Below are 24974 nucleotides of genomic sequence, written 5' to 3'. Positions count from 1 at the left end.
TCTCTCCCAAACCCAGACACAAATTGGTTTCTTTGAGGCAAGTCAGGGATTTAAATGAGTACTTTAATAGGCTCCAATCTAGTAGAAAATACTTATGAGTTTAAGCTTGATTCTGACAATTGTTGACTGAGACTGCTATGCTAGGTGCTGATATATTTATGTTTCACGAAGAGCATTTTCATTGCGGGGCTCACAGTCTTACCTGTCTCAGGAAGGAGAATCCTTCTGTGTTTTGGAGCGCTGGCTCTGGGAACCAGTCAGGAGTGGGTGGGCTGAGGTGGAGGGCTCTGCACATTGGTAGATGGAGGGATGGGCGCGTTTCCACCAGGGCTGTTCCTGGGGATGGTGAGTGGGTCCAGACCAGCCCCCAGTTTGGTAGTGTAATTGACAGGCCTCATTGGAGGGGGCGGGGGGGCGGGGCTGGTGGTGTAGAGACAAAGATGGTTTTGAAGTTGTGCTTGGGGAATGGCTAGGGTAGCTGTGCTTTAATAATTTAAAAGGCAGCAGGAGGAACACATTCGAACAGGAAGCTTTTCTCACTCATCACTGCAAAAGCACGCATTCATTAGCACAAGCAGCAAGAGAGACACAGCAGCGAAGCTCCACTGAGTAGTTTATTCTAGTCATTGAGTTCTCACGGTCCTTTTCCTGGATCATTTTTTGCCCAGCAGACACCGGTTAATTAGATGGTCACCAGTTTATAGATGAAATGTGGATATATGGAGCAGGTTTTGTTGTTTAATGATATATAACATGAGTCATCGATTCAATAAATATTTTATGTGAAGAGAATCTTTAGTTTGTGACTTGAAATTCTGCTTTGACCCTTTTCATGAAGACCATGTGGTGGATTTAGGGGTGTGGCGGGACCTTAGGTGAACAGGTGCCGTGTCATGGTCGGGTACCCTAGTGGGTGCTGGCTCTGATGGCCGGGCACCCTAGTGGGTGCTGGCTCTGATGGCCGTAGCAGAAGGAAGCCGAAACCTGGCAGTCTGCGCATTCTGTGCCGGTGGAGGCCTGGACTTGTTACGTTTACCGCTCTTATAGTTATGTGTTTTTAGTGTCTGCCTTGTTACACTGTGAAATCCTTGAGGGCAGGAACTGTGTCTCTTCCCCACTGTGGCAATGGCTGGCACATGGTCGACACTCATATTTGTTGATGGGATAATTGACTGGCTCACTTAACTCTTCAGGACTTGTTATCCTTGCATCTGGCCGTGTCTTTCTTTTGGTCTGTGGCTTTGGAGAATCAGCATCATCTTTCCCTGACTAAACAGATACCCACCAGAAACCTGGATGTTCTTAATGACTTCTCATACTACTCCCTTGTGAAGTCTTGTCACTTTTCCTTCAATGTATTTTTCCTCACTTCTGCTGCCTCATAGAATCAGGCCTCTGACCACTTGCCTAGATTTCTCCAGTACTCTTTGGATTGGTCTCATTGCCTCCTGATCCCTTCACTTTGCTTTCCACGTGGAAGCCAGAGAGATGATCCAAACATATATCACATGGGTCTTCCCCTAACACTTGTGGGCAGCTCCCCATTGACCTCAAGAACGTTCCAACACTTTAGCCTTTGTGATCAGTGATTTTCTTGTTTCCCTACCCTCTTGCCATTTCCCAGTATATTTTCTTGCTCCCCCACCCTGCCATCCCGATCTCGGCATTCTAAGTTCCTGCCAATACTGTGCGGTCCGTAAACTCATCGTGTTCTCTTTCTCGCTTCTGCTTGGAACACCATCCATTCCTGAACGCCATCCATTCCTCTCCTGTTTGTTTTTTACCTGCCCTTTGGGAAGCAGTGTAGTTGTGTCAGCCGAGAAGCTTATCTGGTACAGTTCCCCTCCCCTCCCCACGGTTCAGACTTGCTTATGTTTCCCACCTGGAGTTAGCCAAGCTGCAGGGTTTGAGGACACAGTCTTACTTAAGACTCCCCTGACTTCTGACACCAGCTGCAAATTTGTGGTTTCTCAGAACCATCCTCATGTTTGATAATTTGCTAGAAGGACTCACAGAGCTCACTGAAGTCTGTTAGTTATACTCATAGTTATATAGTGTATTACAAGGAAAAGATCCAGGTCAAATTAGCCAAAGGGTAGAATCGTTGGAGAAGACTCTTGAGGGTCCCTTGGACTGCAAGGAGATCCAACCAGTCCATCCTAAAGGAGATCAGTCCTGGGTGTTCATTGGAAGGACTGATGTTGAAGCTGAAACTCTAATACTTTGGCCACCTGATTCGAAGCGCTGACTCATTTGAAAAGACCCTGATGCTGGGAAGGATTGGGGGCAGGAGGAGAAGGGGACGACGGAGGATGAGATGGTTGGATGGCATTACCGACTCAATGGACCTGGGTTTGGGTAAACTCCGGGAGTTGGTGATGGACAGGGAGGCCTGGCGTGCTGCGATTCATGGGGTCGCAAAGAGTCAGACATGACTGAGCGACTGAACTGAACTGAGAATCTTGAAAGGTTACACAATGGTAAAATCTCGGAAAGTTATTACACAATACACAGTATTGTCAACCAGGGAACCTCACCCAAACATCAATGTCCAGAATTTTTATTAGGCTTTCATTATGTAGATATTATTGATTGATTGCCTATGTGGTTGAAATCATTCTCTAGTCCCTGAGGTCTTTCTAGTGTGACTTGATCAGAGAGGTCCACCAAAAGTCACCTCATGCATAAACTTAGCATAAACAGTTAGATGTGGCTGAGGGGCCCACTGTGAATAACAGAAACACCCCTATCACTTGGGAAATGCCAGGGGTTTAGAGGTTCTCTCCCAGGAGCCAGGGGCAAAGTTCAAGCTTGTCTTTGTGTAGGCATGCTTTACTAGGAGTTTCTTTCCTGAAGCACCTGCATATCAGCAGTGTCTGTTTTCTTGTTGTTTGTCCCCCACTGGTTGTAAACTCCTTGAGGGCAAATTGTGACAGGCTGTATAATGGAGTGGCCAGGAGCCAAGATCTTGGAGTCAGGATGCCTGGGATAAAACTCGGCTCTGCTGTGTACTGACTTGTGACCTTGGGCACAGTTACAAACTGCCCTGTGCCTTAGTTTCCTCATCTGTAAGATGGTGTGCATGATAATACCTCTTTCACTTCTTTCAGAGGGCTATTTTGAGGATTAAAAGTGACTTATGAGATAGAGAACAAACTTACGGTTTCCAGGGGCAAGTATGGGGGAAAAGATAGGGAGTTTGGAATGGACATGTACACACTGCTAGACTCTGACAAAGCTATTGGACTTTTCCAGGCATACATCCTGATTTCTCATTTTTGGAACTAAATAAACAAGAAAGCGTGTTTGCATTTGGGTTTTTCCATTATAAAGACTTCATTTTTCTTTCTCTCCTATGTCCTTCCATACAGTGGCCAGTTTGGCAAAGCCTGGAACATTTGCTGGCAATGATGCAATTGTAGCCTTTGCAAGAAATCATCAGTTGAATGTGGTGATTCATCAACTTAATGCCCCTTTGTGGCAGGTAGGTCATCTGTTGAGGAATTCATGTGAAGCCTTTATTTAAAAATTAGCTTTGGGGATATCCTGAGATAATGGGGCTTGACTGATGATATTGAACTATGGCGGATAGCTTGGACTGTGAACCTCACCAAGCTTTGGTGGCTTGGAATTAAACCCTGCATTACGAATGGAGTCTGACGTATAATTCAGAGACTTAAAATGCCAGAAATATTACTCAGCAGTTAGTTAATTGGGTGATTTGGGGCAGAGAGCCTAATGTGGAAATAGCATAAATAATTTTGTAAAAATCTCTAAATGAGAATTCAGAGGATTTGCATACAGATTCTAGTTTGAATATACCTGTTCCATGTGTATGTTTTTGTTTTTTAGATGGAGAGAAACAAAGACCAAATTCACTATAATAAACTGTTGCTAAAAAAGAACTTTTGAACAACAAAATTTCATGGCCTAGGGCGTCAAGGTCTATGTCTGTGCTCTCCCCAGCTATCCATAGCATTCTGATGGTGTTTCTGCAGCAAGTAAGATTTTACACGTGTTCAGTTTGTGCCGTGGGACGGCAGAGCACAGTGTTGAGCCGCTTAGGCCTCCTTTCCCCTCCTCATACCCCTTCGCCCTTGCCTTTGGTATTCTAAATGACGTTTGCTGTTCTAAATTAACCTGCTCTCCCAAACAGTCCATTAACCCAAACATTCTGGAGTATGGAAGGTCAAAGGTCGGTATGAAAATGTACACAGGCCACCCCTTACTTGCCCTCCTTGCCCTTTTCATCTTGTGGCTCAACTCCGGGAGACTGGTCAGGTGGTTCCATCAGATCTGCTCCAACACCTTCTCTGCTACTCGCCCATTTCTAGCTTTTTTTTTTAGGTTAGAAAGTGAAACATAATGATTATAGAACAATTCGAAATTTCAGAAAAGCCCATAAAGGCAAATAAAAATCACCCAGTCACACTCTTCAGAGATAATTGCTGTTAACATTTTAGTGTGTATCCATGTTATTCACACACACTCTTAAATATAAAAACATTCATATGTAACTGGGATGAGACATATCACAGTGTCACATTTTAAGAACTGGTTCAGTGGTAAAGAATACGCCTGCAACGCAGGAGCTTCAGGAGACTCGGGTTCTATCCCTGGGTTGGGAAGATCCCTTGGAGGAGGAGATGGCCGCGCACTCCAGCACTCTTGCCTGGGAAATCCCATGGAGAGAGGGGCCTGATGGCTACAGTCCATGGAGTTGGAAAGCGTCAGACATGACTGAGCGACTGAGCACGCACACACACGTAGATACACCCGTCTGTGTGTATCTACACGTGTATACACGTGTGTATCCCCACACGTAATATCTCTGTATATCATACTATTACAGAGGTAACAGTGACCTTTTTTTCCTCATTGTTTTCCTGTGAAAAGTGAAGTTTTAGTTGCTTAGCCATGGTTGACTCTTTGGGATCCCATGGATTGTAGCCCGTTAGGCTCCTCTGTCTAAGGGATTCTCCAGCAAGAATAGTGGAGTGGGTTGCCATTTCCTTCTCCAAGGGTACTTCCCAACCCAGGGATCAAACCTGTGTCTCCTGCATTGCAGGCAAATTCTTTTTTGTCTAAGCCACCAGGGAAGCCCATTTTCCTGTACCACCTGCATATATATTCCTTTCTAAACTGCTTATCTCAAAAACGACAGAATGATCTCTGTTCGCTTCCAAGGCAAACCATTCAATATCACGGTAATCCAAGTCTATGCCCCGACCAGTAACGCCGAAGAAGCTGAAGTTGAACGATTCTATGAAGACCTACAAGACCTTCTAGAACTAACACCCAAAAAAGATGTCCTTTTCATTATAGGGGACTGGAATGCAAAAGTAGGAAGTCAAGAAACACCTGGCATAACAGGCAAGTTTGGCCTTGGAGTACAGAATGAAGCAGGGCAAAGGCTAATAGAGTTTTGCCAGGAGAATGCACTGGTCATAGCAAACACCCTATTCCAACAACACAAGAGAACACTCTACACGTGGACATCACCAGATGGTCAACACCGAAATCAGATTGATTATATTCTTTGCAGCCAAAGATGGAGAAGCTCTATACAGTCAGCAAAAACAAGACCTGGAGCAGACTGTGGCTCAGATCATGAACTCCTTATTGCCAAATTCAGACTTAAATTGAAGAAAGTAGGGAAAACCACTAGACCATTCAGGTATGACCTAGATCAAATCCCTTATGAGTATACAGTGGAAGTGACAAATAGATTTAAGGGACTAGACCTGATAGACAGAGTGCCTGATGAACTATGGACAGAGGTTCGTGACATTGTACAGGAGACAGGGATCAAGAAAATCCCCATGGAAAAGAAATGCAAAAAAGCAAAATGGCTGTCTGAGGAGGTCTTACAGATAGCTTGGAAGAGAAGAGAAGCGAAAAGCAAAGGAGAAAAGGAAAGATATTCTCATCTGAATGCAGAGTTCCAAAGAATAGCAAGGAGAGATAAGAAAGCCTTCCTCAGCGATCAGTGCAAACAAATAGAGGAAAACAACAGATTGGGAAAGACTAGAGACCTCTTCAAGAAAATTAGAGATACCAAGGGAACATTTCATGCAAAGATAGGCTCGATAAAGGACAGAAATGGTATGGACCTAACAGAAGCAGAAGATATTAAGAAGAAGTGGCAAGAATACACAGAAGAACTGTACAAAAAAGATCTTCACGACCCAGATAATCACGATGGTGTGATCACTCACCTAGGCCAGACATCCTGGAACGTGAAGTCAAGTGGGCCTTAGAAAGCATCACTACGAACAAAGCTAGTGGAGGTGATGGAATTCCAGTTGAGCTATTTCAAATCCTCAAAGGTGATGCTGTGAAAGTGCTGCACTCGATATGCCAGCAAATTTGGAAAACTCAGCAGTGGCCACAGGACTGGAAGAGGTCAGTCTTCATTCCAATCCCAAAGAAAGGCAATGCCAAAGAATGCTCAAACTACCGCACAATTGCACTCATCTCACATGCTAGTAAAGTAATGCTCAAAATTCTCCAAGCCAGGCTTCAGCAATACGTGAACCGTGAACTTCCAGACGTTCAAGCTGGTTTTAGAAAAGGCAGAGGAACCAGAGATCAAATTGCCAATATCCGCTGGATCATCGAAAAAGCAAGAGAGTTCCAGAAAAACATCTATTTCTGCTTTATTGACTATGCCAAAGCCTTTGACTGTGTGGATCACAATCAACTGTGGAAAATTCTGAAAGAGATGGGAATACCAGACCATCTGACCTGTCTCTTGAGAAACGTGTATGCAGGTCAGGAAGCAACAGTTAGAACTGGACATGGAACAACAGACTGGTTCCAAATAGGAAAAGGAGTACGTCAAGGCTGTATATTGTCACCCTGCTTATTTAACTTCTATGCAGAGTACATCATGAGAAACTCTGGGCTGGAAGAAACACAAGCTGGAATCAAGATTGCCGGGAGAAATATCAATAACCTCAGATATGCGCATGACACCACCCTTATGGCAGAAAGTGAAGAAGAACTAAAGAGCCTCTTGATGAAGGTGAAGGAGGAGAGTGAAAAAGTTGTCTTAAAGCTCAACGTTCAGAAAACTAAGATCATGGCATCTGGTCCCATCACTCCATGGGAAATAGATGGGGAAACAGTGGAAACAGTGTCAGACTTTACTTTTTTGGGCTCCAGAATCACTGCTGATGGTGACTGCAGCCATGAAATTAAAAGACGCTTACTACTTGGAAGGAAAGTTATGGCCAACCTAGATAGCATGTTTAAAAGCAGAGACATTACTCTGCCAGCAAAAGTCCGTCTAGTCAAGACTATGGTTTTTCCAGTGGTCATGTATGGATGTGAGAGTTGGACGGTGAAGAAAGCTGAGCGCCGCAGAATTGATGCTTTTGAACTGTGGTGTTGGAGAAGACTCGAGAGTTTCTTGGACTGCAAGGAGATCCAATCAATCCATCCTAAAAGAGATCAATCCTGGGTGTTCATTGGAAGGTCTGATGTTGAAGCTGAAGCTCCAATACTTTGACCACCTCATGCGAAGGGTTGACTCATTGGAAAAGACCCTAATGCTGGGTAGGATTGGGGGCGGGAGGAGAAGGGGACGACAGAGGATGAGATGGTTGGATGGCATCACCGACTCGATGAACATGGGTTTGGGTAGACTCCGGGAGTTGGTGATGGACAGAGAGGCCTGGCGTGCTGCGATTCATGGGGTTGCGGAGAGTCGGACACGACTGAGCGACTGAACTGAACTGAACTGAAAACTGCTTATTCCTTTGCTTAGCTTTTGCTCTAGCTTTTAATTGACTTTAAAGATAAAGTCAGTTATAGAGATATAATTCACATATATCAAAATTCACCCTTCTCTAATGTATAATTTGTGTTTGGACATAGTCATGTAAATGCCACCGCTTCCTACACATAGAATATTTCCACTACCCCAAAAAGTTACCTCATGCCTCTTTGTAGTCACTGGTACCTTCTCTCCCCAGATTCTTGTAACCACTAATCTCATTTGTCTCTTGCAGTTTTGCCTTTGGGTTTTCCCTGGTAGCTCAGCTGGTAAAGAATCCGCCTGCAATGCAGGAGACCCCGGTTTGATTCCTGGGTTGGGAAGATTCCCTGGAGGAGGGCATGGTAGCCCACTCCGTATTCTGACCTGGAGAATCCCCAGGACAGAGGAGCCCGGTGGGCTGTAATCTGTCGAGTTGCAGAGCTGGACACGACTGAGCAGCTAAGCGCAGCACAGCACAGTCTTGCCTTCCCAGAGCGCCACTTAAACGGAGCAGATCGCTTTTTGTGTCCGGCATGAAGACCTTCTAACATTCGCACTGCGACGGGGTAGATTAGCCACTCCCTAGACCAGAGAGGACTCGTACTGTACAGGGACACGGTGAGCCGGAGGCAGCGACGCTGGCAACGCCTGCCTGTGCTCTTCTCTGGGTCGTGTCGGAGCCAGCAACACCTGCCTGGGCTCTTCTCTGGGTCGTGTCGGAGGCACGATACCTGCGTGTGCTCCTCTCTGGGTTGTGTCGTCGCGTGCCCACCGAGGAGAGCTGTCGTGTTTACCGAGGCGCTCTCTTCCTCAGGATGTCTTTTGAGTCAAGAAGACTGGTTCCCTCCTTTGTTGTCCCAGTTTTTTGTCCTTACATCTTCACTGCTTAGCAGAAGTCATCAGAGTCATTTGAATATGCAACATAATGATCCTGTTCTTGAAGGAATATACTCAGTGCCAACTTAGTAACTACAGCTTGCCTATTCCTCCATCAATAACTTTTTAAAAGTTTCTTAATTTTCTAGGTTGTTGTGGAAGATATTCGTCATAGTTAGACTTTTGTTTTTTTCAAATCCATTTATTTCTATAGTGTCCCCTTTCATGGATTGCTTAATATTCAAAGTATATGTTTTTAAAATAAATACATTTTCTGTATACTGGAATTACCCACTAGATCTCCCCCATCACCTCTAACCCCAGTGAAGTCTCTGATAAAATATGAGAATTAAAACTGAATTGGTTGCTACTGTCTTGAGTAGGAGCTCTTTCTTTAATAATGAGGAGGTTTATACTCAGAGCCTCCCTTTTTTTTTTTTGGCTACAGATGGAATATATGCTTCTGTAAACAATATAGATACGTGTGAGGTAGGAAATGAAAGTCCTCTGTGATCTCCCTTGCCATGAGCAGCACAGTTAACAATTTGGTGACTGGTGCTCAAGTTATTTTTTTCCTCTGGATAATGCATACATAGTGTGTGTTATTACTTAAATATGTAAGTGCTGTAGGGATGATGTCGCTCACAGATTCTAGTTGGCTGATTTCCTTTCCAGTGTTCTTCCTGGGAGATGAGCAGTGCGCTCTACTCTGCATGTGTCAAAACCAGACTCGCTGCACACTGAGCCCTAGATACTCCACCTGGAGAAAACGTCTGTGATTCTGACTCCTAGACTTGTGTGGTTCCTGTTTGTTCCATGGTTTTGCTATGTTATTAGACCACAGATACTATTTAATAATAATGTCTTAACTGCCTATGACTTTGAACAAAAATAAGGAGGTGCTGATATTTGGGGGGTTTAACAGACAGTCACAGCTTTCTAAAGGACAGACTGAGGATTATTGTAGAGTTTCTGTGGAGGTGGTGGTTTGGGGAAAACGCCCAGGCTTCATTTCAGGGCGTCTGTTTTGCATGACTCCCTGGAGCGCTGTTCTGGTCGGGCTGTGCTCTGGGGCACGTTCACCCAGAACGCCTCATGAGCAGTACCTCTGGGGTGAGCAGTGCAGCAGGACTGCTCAACTGTACCTAGTTCTGTTTTGAAATTGATACAGGTGGGACGTTTGTGTGTTTCTCAGTATGTGTTTGATGAAAAATGCTGTTTTTGTTTTAAGGACAGGGTGGATTTTCTGTGAAGCTAATGAAATCACATCCTTCAATTTTATGGCTCCTTTTCAAGGTCTTGGGAGGGGTGATAGCAATTTTATATTTGTAACTTTATATATTTTTTTCTTCAAAGAGGGCCCCCAGTTGTCTGAGATGCAAGCCTCACAAATCTGCATCTGCCTCTGGGCCTTCCTTCTTGGAAGGAACCTGAACATTTGAGGGGCTGAGGGGTCCTGACACTCTTGAAACTTAGACTTACTTAACTCATGGTAAATTTGCCCCTGGTTTTTGAACATGCCTTTTCAAATGGCTTTATTTCCATTTAGTGGCATATTAAGTACATGGAATCATACACACATGAGTGGGAGAAAGATAATTCAAAAATTGCTTAGGACGTATCACAGTGATACTCCCAGTTGCTTTTGTGTAGAGAGCCTGTTGACTGGGCTCCCTGAGGAGTCAGGTGGCCTTGCTCTTCCAACATGGACACTGTCCATTCTCGTTGGCATCTCCTCTCCCTCTGCCTGCAGATCCGCGGTACGGATCAAAGCCACGGGCGGGAGTTACACGTCGCTTACCGGTATGGCGAGCACTATGACAGCGTGCGCAGGATCAACGACAACTCAGAAGCGCCCGCGCGCCTGCAGACGGAGGTGAGCAGGGCCGCCTCTGTCCTCTGTGTTCCCAGCCCCGCGGGGACCAGGTCGGGAACTCCGTGCCCTGGAGCCAAAAGCCAGTCACGTGTTAATAGAAAGTTGCCTTTAAGAATCTGTGGGCTTGGTTGTTGTTGTTTTTTTTTTTTTTTAACTTTGTTCATTTGAGTGAGGGCAGCAGATGAAATTGTCATTCTACTGCTTTCCCTAACAGTGATGACTGTGATTGCATAATTTATATAAACATTTAAAATTACTTCCGTGTTTTAAAGTTGATTCATGCTTCATATCTGAAATTTGGAAACTATAGAAAAACTAAAGAAGAAAATAAAGCATACACAGAATCAACAGTTTTGTTACTGTTTTCGTACTTGTATAGCTTTTCCCCATGATTTCATATGTCTTTCCTCACATGATTATACGCTTTCTTTGTAATTTCAAAAGATTAAGTGAAAGTCACTCTGTCGCCCTTGCTTACCTCTCTGGTAAACAGTGATGGAGCCAGTGTTATTAGGATGTCATAAAACCACCTAGAGATGTTTACACATCAAACAATTATGTGGGTGTGTGCATGCATTCTGCTTCCGCTGGAATACATTCTCCTCCTCCCACCCACAGTTGTAGCGCCCTCTGCATAGCGTTCTGCTCTGCACTTCCCAAATGGAACACATCTCAGAGTTCAATTCATAGCGGGACACAAGAGACGTCGTACGTCTTGTTAAATGGCTCCGTAGTTATTCGGTGTGTGGATGCATGATAATGTGCTCAAAGAGGCCCTTGGATGGACTTTTAGATGGCTTTCAAACTTTGTTTTCACAAACAACATACAGTGCCTTATATGCGTGTCTTTTCACACACGCGTGGGTGTATTTGTGGAATAAATTCCTAGAAGATTCTTACTACATCAGAGGATGTGTGCATTTATAACTTGGTAGGTATTGCCAAGTTGTTCTCTGTTAGAAGTCTTACCACTCCTACTTGCAATGTGTCTCTTCTGTACCTTTGCCAACACAGTATGTTATCAAGTTTTTAAATCTGTGTCACTTAGGGAAAAAATCTTAACATAATTTTAATTTCTATTTTTCTTATTAATGTGCTTATACATCTTTTCTTGTGTTTAAAACCGGTTTGTACTTTGTTGTGTGTGAACTGTATGCATGTTCTTTATTTTTTTTTTTTGTTCAGTCTTCTTAATGATTTTTGGGAAATCCTTTATGTACTAGGGAAATTTGCCTCTATTTGTGGTATGAGTTGCAAAATTTTTTTCAGTCTGTTATGTCTTTTTATTCTTTCTCATATTGTCTTTGCTATGAAGGAATTTTAGATTTTTATGTGGTTAAATTTATCTCATTTTCAAGACATCAGGTAAATGTCTTCTGGGTTTTGGGTCATAATTAGGAAGCTCTTTCCCATTCTGAGTTTAAACAGAATTCTCGCATAGTTTATTTTAGTACTTCTGTATGTTCATTTTTTAAAAGAAAATTAGGTCATATCTCTATTTGGTACTTATATTGATATACAGATGTGAGTGTATGAATTCAACTATATTTTTCCTTGTTGTTACTTACTGGAACCCAAACTGTGTATTTTTATAATTATACATCTTTTCTCCATTGATTTAGAATGCTGCTTTTTTCATATACTAAATTCCCATATGTAGTTGGGTCTATTTCTAGACATTGATTCTATTCCACTGTTTTTTTCTGTTCATATGTTCATGTGTTCATTGTTTTAATTAAGAAAGTGTATTTTAAAATCTAATAGAATTTTTCACCCATCATTACTTTCTTTTTGTATGGTTGCCTGTATATTTTTGCTTTTTTGTTTCATATATATGAATGTTAGCATTAAGTTAGTCTAGCTAAAAAGTCCTGGTAATATTTCCTTTATTGTAATCTCATTAAATTAATAAGCAAAAATTGACATCTGTATGATGTTGACTCTTCCTAGCCAGGAACCTGATAAGCTTTTTATTTGTTTAATTGACTTTTTTTTGATTATCTGCAGGAGCGTTTTTTTCATATAGATCTTTCCCATTTTTTGCTGACTTTATTCTTAGATGTTTTGTATTTTCCATTCCTCTTGTAAGGAAAGAGTCTTTTTTTCCCTTTACATTTGTATGTGTGAGGTTTGCTAACAAAATGTTATGTATATACTCAGCTATCCTACAGAGTTTTCTTTCTTTTTAATTGAGGTAAAGTTCACATAATGTAAAATTCACCATTTTCAAGTGTACAGTTCAGCGGCACTGAATACACCCACAAAGCTGAGTAAACACTTCCTCCATCCAGTTCCAAATAACTATCAACAAACACCCCAAAAGAAAGCCTGGTGCCCATTAAACAGTTACTCCCCCTTCCTTTTCAGCCCCAGCCACCTCCAGTCTACTTTCTGTCTCTGTGGATTTACTTTTTCTGGACATTTTTTATAAATGGAATCACACACTGTGTAGCTTTTTGTGTCTGGCTTTCCTTAGCATGATTTTTTTAGGTTCATCCACGTCATAGCGCATATCAGTACTTAGTTCCTTTTCAGGGTTGAATAGTACTCCACTATATTGATAAATCACATTTTGTTTATCCTTGTATCTGTTGATGGGCATTTGAGTTGTTTCTATTGTTTGGCTGTTGTGAATAGTGCTGCTGTGATTATTTGGGTATAATATTTGTTTGAGTACCTGTTCTCAATGTTCTGGGTGTACAGTTGACCTGTGAACAAGGGGTACCAGTAATGCTCAGCTGAAAATCTGAGTGTAACTTATAGTTCACGTCCATATCTGAGCTTCTGTATCTATAGTTCTGCATCCTTAGATTTGACCAATCGTGAATTATGTAGTACTGTAGTATTTACTGTTGGAAATGTCTGTATAAGTGGACCTGTGAAGTCCAGCTCTGTCAACTGTATATAGGAGTGGAATTGCTGAGTCATGTGCTATTGCTGTCTTTAACTCTTTGAGGAACTCGCCACACTGTTCCCCACAGTGTGTAGCTGTGCCCTTTTCCTTCCCCCAGCAGTGTATCGAGGGCTTCACCTGCTCTCCACCCTCACCAGCACTTGTTATTTTCCCTTCTTTCTCTCTAACATTACGGCCAGCCTACTAGACGTGAAGTGGCATCTTGCAGTTTTGATTTTCATTCTGGAGTGATTAATGATGTTACGCATCTTTTTATGTGCTTGTTTGCCATTTGTTTATCTTTGAAGAGGTGTCTATTCAAGTCCTTTGCACAAGTTTTAATTGGGCTTTTTGTGATTTGATTGTTGAGTTCTGAAAAGCTCTTTATATATTCTGGACTCTAGATTCTTATATGACTTTCTAGAATTCTTTTTGTTTGAAGTAGTTTTTTTGTTGTTCTCTCTCTTTTTTTAAGGTATAGAATTATCTGCAAATAGTGATAACTTTTGTTCTTCCTTTTCAATTTTATATTTCTAATTTTTCTTTATTAGGGGGCTAATTGCAGTGCTGTTCTCCAAGACACTGTTAAATAACCGTGGCGGTAGTGAAAATCCTTGTTGTGCCCCTTACTTGGGTGGGAATGAAGCTCTGTTCTAGTGGTAATTCAACTGCATCCATACTAGGGAACCTGTAGTTGTTTCTAGTGATTCACCACCCTTCGTGGCACTGGGCTGAGCACTTTTACATAAATCCTTTCTATACGGGACATTATTTCCTTTGGATAAATTTCAAAGAATCCTGATACACATAGCCAAACTGTTAGGGTAAAATTTTAGAATAGGTTTTGCTTTTTATTACACATTCTGTGGAATATACTGCACGTTGCTGGCTTCCATTTGCCCTTTTATAGGCAGAAAGCAAAAGTGTCCTTGCTTATGTTCCACTCGCTGCATTAATAGCAAGCAGAGGGAGAAAGTGATTGGAAGCCATGGATGGATGACTTGAGCTTTTCGGAAATGGACTTAGGTCATAAAGTCCTGTGGATACCAAGTGAGTGGCTCTTGGTGGCTTTAGAATTGGAAACTGCAGGTTCCCGTGAGTGTGTTGGCAGCAGGGAAGTTGGCGGAGTCGTGCTCACCTGTGATGACATGGTTTGGTCAGGAGCTCCAGCACACCACAGCTTGCTGGTGAACTAATAGGGCCTAGGGAACCAGGTGAGAGTCGTATGTGTCTCTTCAAGGTGAACTGTCCTGCTCATTGGGTGCTCGTGTAGAAGATTGAGTTATTACTAGGCTCACAGCTCTAGAATCCGGCTGAGACCGGTGTGTGCTGCCCGAGTCAGCCGTCATTGCCAAAAGGTTGGTCTCTATCGCTATTTTTTACTGAACCGTTTATCCCACATCTTGGGCCTTCTTTTAAAAAAAAATTTATCTGTGCCAGGTCTTCGTTGTGGCACGTGGGATATTTGATCTTCACTGCGCCTTGCAGGAGCTTCAGTTGTGGCTGTGAACTCTTGAGCTGTGGCATGTGGGATCTGGTTCCCTGACCGGGGGTCAGACCTGGGCCTGCTGCATTTAGACTGTCTTAGCCCCAGGACCAATAGGGAAGTCCCTGGGCCTTTTAATACTTCAGGTTGTGGCCTGGAATCTCAGTGTGTGAATGAAATTTAGCGTAGTGCTTGCCGTTCCTTTAAGATTGTTTCTGAATGTTTTTTTCACATATTTGAATGTTTTGAGATGATAGAGTGTTTTCCTGTGTTCAAGATTCTGAACATAGTTTGCTAGAGTTCCACGATTATCACTCTTTCTGCATCCTTTAGTTTCAGATGCTTCATCAAGATGAATCAAATAAAAGAGAGAAGAGCAAGGCAAAGGGAGTCGACTTTGAAGATGACCTGCGAGATGAAGTAGAAGATGCCGTCCAGAAAGTTTGCAATGCAACCGGGTGTTCCGTTAGTATTTGTCGTGTGGTAACCGTGATTTAGCAGTGGTCCCTGACCTTTTTGGCACCAGGAAGTGGTTTCGTGGAAGACAGTTTTCCACAGATGAAGGGGACATGGGAGATGGTGGTTTGGGGATGATTCAAGTTCATTACATTTATTGTGCACTTTATTTCTAATCTAATGCCACTGCCGATCTGATAGGGACCAGTCCGTGGCCTGGAGGTTGGGGATCCCAGGTTTATAGACAGGCATTGTTGTAAACCTGTCTGTACAGGTTTAACGTTTTGAGAAACTGCCACACCGTTTCGTGGCCTCACTCTAGCATGCCAGCACCCGATGAGCCAGAGTAGGCCCATGATCCCTGCAGTTTGATTTAGTTACGTAATGGCACTTACTGAGAGCTGTTTATTAATTTCTGTCTTGTTTTCTGCACTTTACCCAGTACTGTTCAAAATCCTAAGAAAGTATGTGGGTTTGTTATTTTCTGACTAGTGCAGTTTTGTAAGAATTCACTTTATTAAATGGTCATTTCACATGTTCAACCTTACTGAGAATATTAAGACATTTTCTAAATGGAAAGTCTTGAAACCTTGCCTCAGTTACATCGTTTTGTATGTCAAATTGTTGATGTAGAGATGGACAGGAAAGTACACCCAGATTCTGATGTGTTCCTTTGTTTCTTTCGTAGGATTTTAATTTGATAATCCAGAACCTAGAAGCTGAAAATTATAATATTGAATCTGCGATAATTGCCATGCTGCAGATGAACCAGGGGAGAAGAAATAGTAAGTCTGTGATTGATATTTATAAGCTTTCAAGATGATTATGTTGGTGGTTTTTCAAATATTTGATTTTAATATTTCTATTACTAATTGGAGAATAATTGCTTTATAATGTTGAGTTGCTTTCTGCTGCACAACAGTGTGCATATACTATAAGTATGCATATACCCTTCCCTCGTGGGGCCTCCCCCCGCCCCGTCCCACCCCTCTAGGTCATGGGTCGTCATCGAGCACCAGGCTGAGCTCGCTGTGCTGTCAGCCGCTTCCCACCAGCTGTCTCTTCTGCACGTGGAAGTGTGTGTGTGTCAGTGTTACTCTCTCAGTCTGTCCCACCCTCTCCTTTCCACAGGCCCATTCGCTCCGTCTGGGTCTATTCCTGCCCTGTAAATAGGTTCATCAGTGCCATTTGCCTAGATTCCATGCATGTGCATTAATATATGGTATCACATTTTCATTTTTAATCAAGTGGCAGGTAGTTAGCTTTACTGTCATTGATTCGTTTAGCAGTTGTTTATTGAGCACCTAGTGTATGCAGGCGGTTTGTACTGGGTGCCAGCTCTGCATCCGGAAGCGCGTAGTCTAGGGGTGGAGGGGCATGGTAGAGACTTAAATTGGTAATCATATGTGATGAAGTTGGGGTACAGGGTGCTAGGAGGTGCATGCAAAGGCCACCTAGCCAGTTTTGGAGGAGTGGACAGTGTCAGGGAAGACTTATCCTTTTAGAAAGAAGATTCCATTATAATACCAAAATGATAACTGAAATGGAATGGACAGAAAAATTACTTTTCTAATGGAAATATTTACATTTACTAGCATCAGTCAACTGGTGATAATTCAGAATTTTTCTTTTCTTAAACTGAGTTTAATTCTGTGATTCAGAGGAAGGAAAAAAGATGTTAATATCTATTTTTGCAAGATTTTGAATGATTTCAGTACTCATTGCCAGACATTTTATGGCAGATGCTGCTCCTGGCATCATATTAACAGTTCTCTGATCGGGTATTTTACTCTCCTCCTTACATGTCTGTTGTTCCTTCTTAGAAAGCTCCGCATGATTTTAAAGCAGCGCCGTGCAGAGTCTGTGCTGCCCCGTGTGGTATATACTGGACGGGTGGCTTATTGAGACTGAGGAACTAAACTTAAAATTTATTTAACTTTATTTTTAAACAGCCACATGTGGCTAGTAGCCACTGTATTGGAGAGCACAACTTTAGAGCTTATTTCCTTTCTGTTTTAGGGGTACAAATGAAAGATTTCCCCCTAAAAATCTACGTTAAAAAGTGGTTTAATCTTATAAAGCACTCAGCTGGTAGGAAGCTGATGAGAGGACTGGTCAATGGGTTATTTTAAAATTTATCTTCCAAAGTTTACCAATAATTTTTTCCTTATGTTCCCCACTATATTGATTTGATATTAGAATTTTGCCTCAAATAAACTTGCTCTCTGAATGACAGTGATATAGGTCACATGCCAGGGACTTTGGGAGTCTTTTTAACAGTTGTCACATTGTGTAAACTATCTTAGGTTTTCCGCTTAACAAACCCTTTCTTTGAAAGATGCAGAGGAGAACTTTGAGTCCGGTGGCCGAGTGCTGACGCAGTGTGGTCCTTTATGGGAAGAGGGTGGCAGTGGCACCAGGATCTTTGGAAATCAGGGTGTGAATGAAGGCAGGACTGAGAACAGCGAGGCGCAGGCCAGCCCTACTGAAGAAAACAGAGCAAATAAAAACCAGCTCCCAAAGGTAGGCATGACGGTGTTGCCAGGGTAAACGGTGAGTGAGGGGGGGGGGGTGAGTGAAGTCGCTCGGTCGACTGTAATTCGGCAGCAGTGGCGGGAGCTTGGAGCTCGTGTTCGTATGTGATTTTGATTTTATGAAGTGGTTATTGTAGGAAATACGGGGAGTGCGTGAGGGTATATCATGAAGCGAATGAAGACCCCACTGGTCCTGTTTGGACTTGGCAGTGACGCGTGGAAGGGAGTACCCTCCGAGTCCCTGCTCTGCACACACAGATCGGCTCCTTCTCCTGCCTAGCGTCACAGCGTGTGGGTGGCTTTCTTGGCTGATCCGTGTGATCGCGTCCCTTTTGTTGTAAATGCCGTCACCTTCAGTGAACACCTTGTGTGTAAATCTTTGCATTTTGCATTATTTGCTCGGCTAGAGTCCCAGAAGAAGAGTTAGCAGGTGAAAGGGCGTGGATATGTGAGTCTTTCTAAGCTCTTCTGGTGAGGCGTCAGATGCTTCCAAGAAAGGCAGTGCTTCTCCCTTCCCGACCCGGCGCTCAGAAGCAGTATATGACACCATGACTTTTCTTGAATTTGGGACTTTTGTTAAGATTTTTACCAAGAAATTCTGAGCTCAGAATGCAGTGTAGTGTAAAAAGTCACAGGCAGAGGCTACGATGCAGTAAGCTTACAAGGATTCTGTTAGGATTCCCGGTGGCATTTTTGAGCATTATCTCCAGCTAGCCTAGGGTTAATGCTTCTTTAGGTCCTTTTGAATTACTTTATGAGGAGAATGGAATTGACTTTATTTTCTAGCCTAGCACGGGGGTGTGTACCGCGACTCACTCGGCAGTCTCCTCCTTCAGGTCACAAACAGACAGAGGCGAGAACAGCAGCGACTAGAGAAGAAGAGACGGCAGGAGGAGAGGCACCGTCACAAAGCCCTGGAGAGCAGGAGCAGCCACAGGGACAGCAGAAGCGAAGCGGATGCGGGCGCCCAGGTCACCTTGGTGAAGACCTTCGCGGCTCTCAGCATCTGACTCCGGCCTCCTGGGAGTTGTGAGAAGCGAATGGAAAGTGGAGGGCTGTGTGCCAGGCTTTCCAGTGAGGCCGTCCTTTTATAGAACAAAACTCAACCCACAGAATCACTCACTGAGTTCGTTTCCTTCAAGCTGCCTCTTTTTTGTTCAGAGTTTTGTCCAGTGATGTGTTTTATTTAATGAAAGTGCAGTGAAGCCATTCATTTTCTGTGATTAAAATATCGGGTTTAGGGGTGGATAGTTAGGTAAAAAAAAAAACAACAACAACTTGTAAGTGTGGTTTTATTTGCCCTGAAAATTTAGAGTTTGGTGACCCTGGGACCTTTCCTTAACGCCTGGGGAGAGTTGGGCTGTGAGTGTCCCTGAAGTAGTTTAGATTAATTGCTAGAAACTCAGAGGACAAGTTTCTTTCGTTTCTGTTTCATTTTCAAACAGACATTAATATGCAGGATAGTTTATAAATGATCTCCAACTCAGGTACATGTTTAGAATTAACTTTCTTCTACTCCAAGTTAATCAGAGAATAATTCAGGAAGTGTTTTTCCAAAGTAATGTGATAGGGAGGTTGTGGCCTGTAGGCAGGGTGGCAGTTAAACAACCACATTTCTCTTCCTGATCATGATGTTCAGATGGGATTGCAGGTACTGCTGGTTCATTTGTACTCAAGCCATATGATAAATAGGCCTGACTGTTAATTAGGCCTGGGCCTTGCTGGAAAATTGGTAGTGTTGCTGAGTGTTGATACTTGTTTGTTGACGGTAAGAAGATGTTGTGTTACTGCTTATGATACAGTTCTGGGATTCTGAAAGCATGCAGTCCAGAATCTGTAGCTGTGAAGGGAAAGATCACGAGAGTCTGAGGTTTTGCACAGGAGGAGTCGGAAGAGGTCTTTTTTTTTTTGGTTCAGAGAGAGTGTCTGGAAGACTTGCTAAGGTTTTTCGTGTTCACATTTTCAGTAAGTTGACTGTCTTTTCTTCCTTGCTATTCTAGATTTAGAGAGATTCCTTCAGAGGAAAAGTAACTTGAGCTGTTTCTTAGTTTCTTAGTATTGTGAAAATGAAATCCCATAAAATGCTGCACTTTCTTCTTTCTAGTTAAGCCCCGTTTGGGATTTTGCTCTTGGAAAAACTCTCCAGCACCCTCTGGAAGTCGTCAGGGACTTAGGTTAGACCACCTGGGCCAAGAAAGCACTTTGGCTGAGGCCCTGCCGTGGCTTCACAGTGCTGAAATAGGTTTGGGCAGTGGGAGGCGTCATTCCTCAAACTGAGTTAGGTGGATGTGAACTTTAAAACTAACCCTTGAAGTGGCCAATCTTGGACCGTTTTTGCCTTTTGAGGACCTAATATTTGAAGAAATAATATATGCTGAACTGAAAGGTAAACTACTAGTTTTCTCCTCTGTCTCAGATTTCAAAATTACAAGAGTTCCAAAGCAAATGGAAAACTGTGAGAAGGTTTTGACCTGTATAGATATGTATAGACATAGCATTGTGTGGGCTGCCCTTGGGTTCAGTGGCTTGTCTTTATCAGCAGGTGATTTGCTATCTTTGGTTTTGATAATGTATTTTAATTTTTTGTCGTTGGACTTTGGTAGCTTTTCGTGTTGGAGCCTCAGCGGTCTCTTGGATGTGCTCCCAGGACGTCCTGGTACAGTGCATCATAATACGCAGCAGGTTTAGAAACGGCATAGCACCTTTTCTTTGCTGCAGAGTCCTGAGGTAGAGCTTCTGGCGCTCAGCACAAGCAAGCGAGCCGTCTCCAAGGGAGTGAAGTCCAGTGCTTTAGGCTCTGTTCTCCTCGCTTTCCACTGTGGCTGAACATTTCTGAGTGAGCACTGTTGCTTGAATGTTTGTACTCTGAGGATTCAGGAGACTGGATCCTCTCACACGATTAAGATTGTATACCAGGAATCCAGCAGAATTAGGAGTCAGAAATAGCTGCGGGAGACCTGTTGTCAGAAGTAGTAGGATTGCTTTATTTACATGGTTAAAGAAGGTGGCCTTGGGCTCTGTTGGGATTTAGAAGTTGCTGAAGAGTTACTGTAGAATATTGGGCGCATTTATTTATGAATTACCTAAATCTGAAGATAGGCTTTGCCTTTTCTTGGGTAAAGTAACTGGTTTTAAAAACTAATCTAGTGGCTTCAGTAATTTTCTTTTATTACTATTTCACAGTTTTCTAGCTATAATTGGTCTGTGTTCAGTATGTTAATTATTAGGGAGGGGGTACATGTATCCAACTTTAGTGATATCTTCTAGCTAAGGGTTTAAATGTAAACTTACTGCCTCTGTCCCACCAAAGTATGAGGTAGATGGAATCCATGTGGTAGTTGGTTGCCTTGATAGGCTCTGGAGAACCACGTTATTGGCAGCCCAGTGGGGGCCTGGCGTCTTTATCAGTCCTGGGATGACTGGTCAGTGGTGGTTACCTGGTGCAGTTAGGTGCACTGCATAGTAAGAAGTGAAGTTTTCTTAACCTCTGTGGCTGGTAGATGTTTGTTCTGTGGGATTATCTCGGTAGCTTTGGTCAGGAGAAAGGGGGTGGGGTGGTGGTCCATAGCTGCTTACTTGTCTTATAAGCTGTACGTAAAAGTTTTATGAATTTTTTAAAAAGAGATTTTTTTTAAAGGTCAAAATAAGAAATAAAATTTTAGTAGCAACAGCTTTGTACTAGAGAGGTAGATGTATTAAAACAGCATAGAACCACAACTTCTAAATTAATATAGTTGCGTTAGAGGATGTGTGTGTATATTTAATTTTTCAATAATAGCGTATGCTTTTAGGAGTGAAGTCTGGTCAAAGAATTGTGGCAGAAAGGAGAGTCTCAAGGGTCGAGCTTGTCTGTAGTTCCTCCTGTAAGCTCTGAACACACTTCCACACCCACTGTGACTCCGAGGGCTCATGAAGTGGGAGCTCTGCTGTGGGGCAGCTGGGGCCGGGCTTCGAGGGGGTGGTTTCTGGCGCGCTTCCTCCACACCCTGGGAGCTCTGCCAGCAGGAGACGCCGAGTCGGGGGGAGCCGCTCACGTGTTCAGTAGGTGGGGATCAGACGGACTTGGCTCGGGGCTGTGCTTGCCTCGTAGGGAGTCCCTGTCGTCAGTGTGCAGTTTCTCGCCTTCTGAGAAACTCTCTAGACTGCCTGGGTTTTACCGGGCCCACGTCGAATGCCGTCAGTTTACCTCTGTGAGACGTTCAACTCAGAACGTGCAGTCGGTTGAAGGAAACTCGATTCCTAGTCAGAGCTGACTCACACTCACCCTGGCCAGAAGGGTCGGTGTGGGCGGGGTGCCAGTGGAGCTTCTTGGTGTCGTGGCCGTGGCCCTCTCTGACTCCCACTTGGGGTGAACGCGTAGCTCTTCACCTTTTTACCTCAAGGCCCTGTCTGTCTGCAACAAACATTCAGACGCAGAGTCTGATGCAGGGTTTTTGTTCGTTTGTTTTGGCATTGGCATCATTCAGTCTTCTGTTCGTCTCAGCTTTCAGAACAAGTGTCGCTCAAACTCGGGGGCCTTCTGACGGTTGCTCTGAGGTGAGTTGATAATGGCGCTTTCTACAATGAGTGTGTTTCTGACTCTAAAGCAAATTGTATTTTTCCACTGATGTTGTTGAGTTGAAGATCTCAATTTTAAATGACTGCTGCCATCACCTGCAAGAGAGGGATGGACAGTTGGGTTGCCGCAGAGACACTGAGCACCAGTCCCGAAGTGCGTGCACAGTACTGAGCTCAGAAGGTGCCCCCCAGAACCCAGCCCTGGGCAGGAGCTGGGTCTTGTCCGCTGCCTGTCCCCATGTGTCCAGGGTAACATTCCCTGTGAAAACCTCAGGCTCTTACCCATTTCCTCTGAGGGCTTACCGTCTAGAGTCCTGTGCTCGTAGTTCAGACCACTTTGTAATTCGATTAAAATGTTACTCATCCTTGCAAAGTTACTCGAGAAGGAGCTGATGAAGAGTAATTTCTGTAAAAGCACGAACGTCTGCATGGCAGCCTTGGTGTAAGCAGGGCGTCCCCCGGTCCAGAACCACTGTGCTCCCTCTGCCGTGCCCTGGGTGGTCACGACCGCGGGGCGAAAGCTCGGCGGCCCACCCTCCCCCGCCCATCTCGGCATCCACCCGGCACTGTTGCCAGCTGTCCACGATGGGGGTTTGAGTGCGGCTCCAGACCTCGGCCTGCTCTCCGGCCCCCCGGCAGGTCCCTCGACCACAGCTGAGGAGTGCGGCTGTGGGCTCCTCCCGTGGTTCAGCTTCCGTGGGGGGAACGGCCCTCGGCCTCCCTGGTGCAACCCTTCCAGCAGCCTCCACCAACACCGAGCTCCGCGAGGAGAAGGGAGGTGCCAGGAGCCTGACGGCAAACCTCGGTGTTCCTCGTGCCGCCGGAGAAGCGCTGGTGGGCGTTAGTCCCCATTACGAGGGAGGGCAGGTGGGTCTGGGGAGAACACCAGAGCCCCTGTGGCTCAGCTGCCTTCTCGTTTTCTCCTAATTGCACTACACTTGCTCTCGCTGCTGTCTGGCGATACCCACCACCTCTGTGGGGTCATGACCCAGAGACTTAGCAAGTCTCGCCTTACCCGTGGAGCTCGACAGAAACGTGACCGTTGTCTGATGTCCGTAGTTCATTTCCTCCTTCTTTCCTCGGCTTGTGTTACTCTGCACCGTTTTGGTTTTTATTTACCAAAGTACTGTACTTGGCTGTTTGCGGTGTTTCCAAAACCAAATGTTTTCTTTTTTTGTGTTTTTAATCTTCAATACTTGGTGCAATAGAAGCTGCAAAGATGTGCCACTTTCTCTATGAAATGGAGTTTTGTATACCAATAAATTCTAGTTTAAAGACAGAGTTTCGAGTTGTCTTTGTCACCATCTGACCGCCGTTTGATGACACGAGATGGAGAGCCTGCCGGTCCTTCTCAGAGACTTTGCAGGAAGCTGGGCCTGTTCTGCCCGCGGACAGTCGTTTGGGATCTCACGGAGCTTAAGCAGCTGATTGCAGCTTCTGCCCAGGTGAGTGTGGCCGTGCACACTGGCAGGGCCTTCCCCCACATTCTGCTTGGTGTCTAAGAACGTCCCTCCTAGTTTGCAGTTGTCTAAATACAGAGCAGCTGTCTTTTGGCTGCCTGGAGGGTTTCTCTAGAACTCTGGGGCTGGGTTTGACCCCATTCCAGGAGGGATCGCCTTCCCCCAGACACACCTGGGCAGCAGTGACTGCACAGCTTACCTGGAAGAGGTGCTCGGGACGGGGAGGGGGCGGCGGCCACAGAGCCCCAGAGGGACGGGGCCCCTGGGCGAGACCGTCGGGCCCAGCGGGCTCCAGGGCCAGTCCTGAGGCCAAGGTTGCTGCCGCCTCGGCAGCCGCACCACGGCCTCGCGATTTTGGCCTCTGAGTTCCCACCTGGTCTTGTTCTGTGTGCTCATCAAGCAGCCTGGAAGTGGGCCCCGTGGCACCTTGACACCGAAAGGGGTCCGGTGCCACCCTGGGTGGATGAGGACTTCTCCAGCAACTGGCAAGCCTGTTCCTCTCAGTCAGTGTCCTCCCCACGTGGTGTTTGCCTCGTTCCGTGACCCGGAGACTTTGGGGTGCACAGATGCTCTCCGGTTCCTGAGTCTGCGAGGCCCAGACTCCGGACCCTGTTAACCCACCCGAGAATCTCTGAAAGCCCTGCTAGGACCGGAGTGCTGCCCCAGGGTAGGTGTCTGTCCCCCCCCAGGTGGAGAACTTCCATGGCCTCCTTGGTGCCATTCCTCATGGTTCAGCTGGGGCTGGGGGGCCGCCTGCTGGGCTGAATGGTGGTCCTGGGGCTTCCTGCCTGGGTCTTGGTGACCTGTGAGGTCGGGTGAGTCTGTAAGGGCGGAAGTGTCCTCAGGCCTCGGGATAATTAAAGGAATACAGTTTGTTTATGTTTTCGTCCAGGCTACAGCCTTGCTTAGTCTGGGTGAGTGATAACTTCTGGTGCCAAAGACCGAGATGCCATAAAGGGAAAGTGGCTGTTCCCATGTCTCCTCTTGGTAACCGGTCATGGTTGTCTAGAAAGCACTGTTGAAAAACCCAGGATTAAAGTTACCTGTTCCCAAGACGGACAGAAAGTGCGTGTC

The 24974-nt window shown here is 44.7% G+C and overlaps 1 protein-coding gene across 4 annotated transcripts in view; it reads left to right on the top strand.

Annotated features, from left to right (window-relative positions):
• Positions 1–23719, top strand: part of OTUD3 (OTU deubiquitinase 3) — a 36720-nt gene extending 13001 nt beyond the window's left edge. For 3 of the 4 annotated variants that reach the window (XM_081574868.1, XM_081574866.1, XM_081574870.1), the window contains 6 exons: positions 3372–3484; positions 10392–10514; positions 15227–15358; positions 16038–16134; positions 17688–17872; positions 18720–23719. In XM_081574868.1, coding sequence (XP_081430994.1) covers positions 3372–3484; positions 10392–10514; positions 15227–15358; positions 16038–16134; positions 17688–17872; positions 18720–18893 — 824 coding nt within the window. In that variant the 3' untranslated portion in view covers positions 18894–23719. The remainder of the gene's footprint in view (positions 1–3371; positions 3485–10391; positions 10515–15226; positions 15359–16037; positions 16135–17687; positions 17873–18719) is intronic. The other variant, XM_081574869.1, reaches the window with a different exon arrangement.
• Positions 23720–24974: the final 1255 nt, after the last annotated feature.

The sequence above is a fragment of the Giraffa tippelskirchi genome, chromosome 3, assembly GCF_054371585.1.
Source record: "Giraffa tippelskirchi isolate mGirTip1 chromosome 3, T2T-mGirTip1v1.2.pri, whole genome shotgun sequence".
NCBI lineage: Eukaryota > Metazoa > Chordata > Mammalia > Artiodactyla > Giraffidae > Giraffa > Giraffa tippelskirchi.
This window is presented reverse-complemented; position numbering and strand designations above follow the sequence as displayed.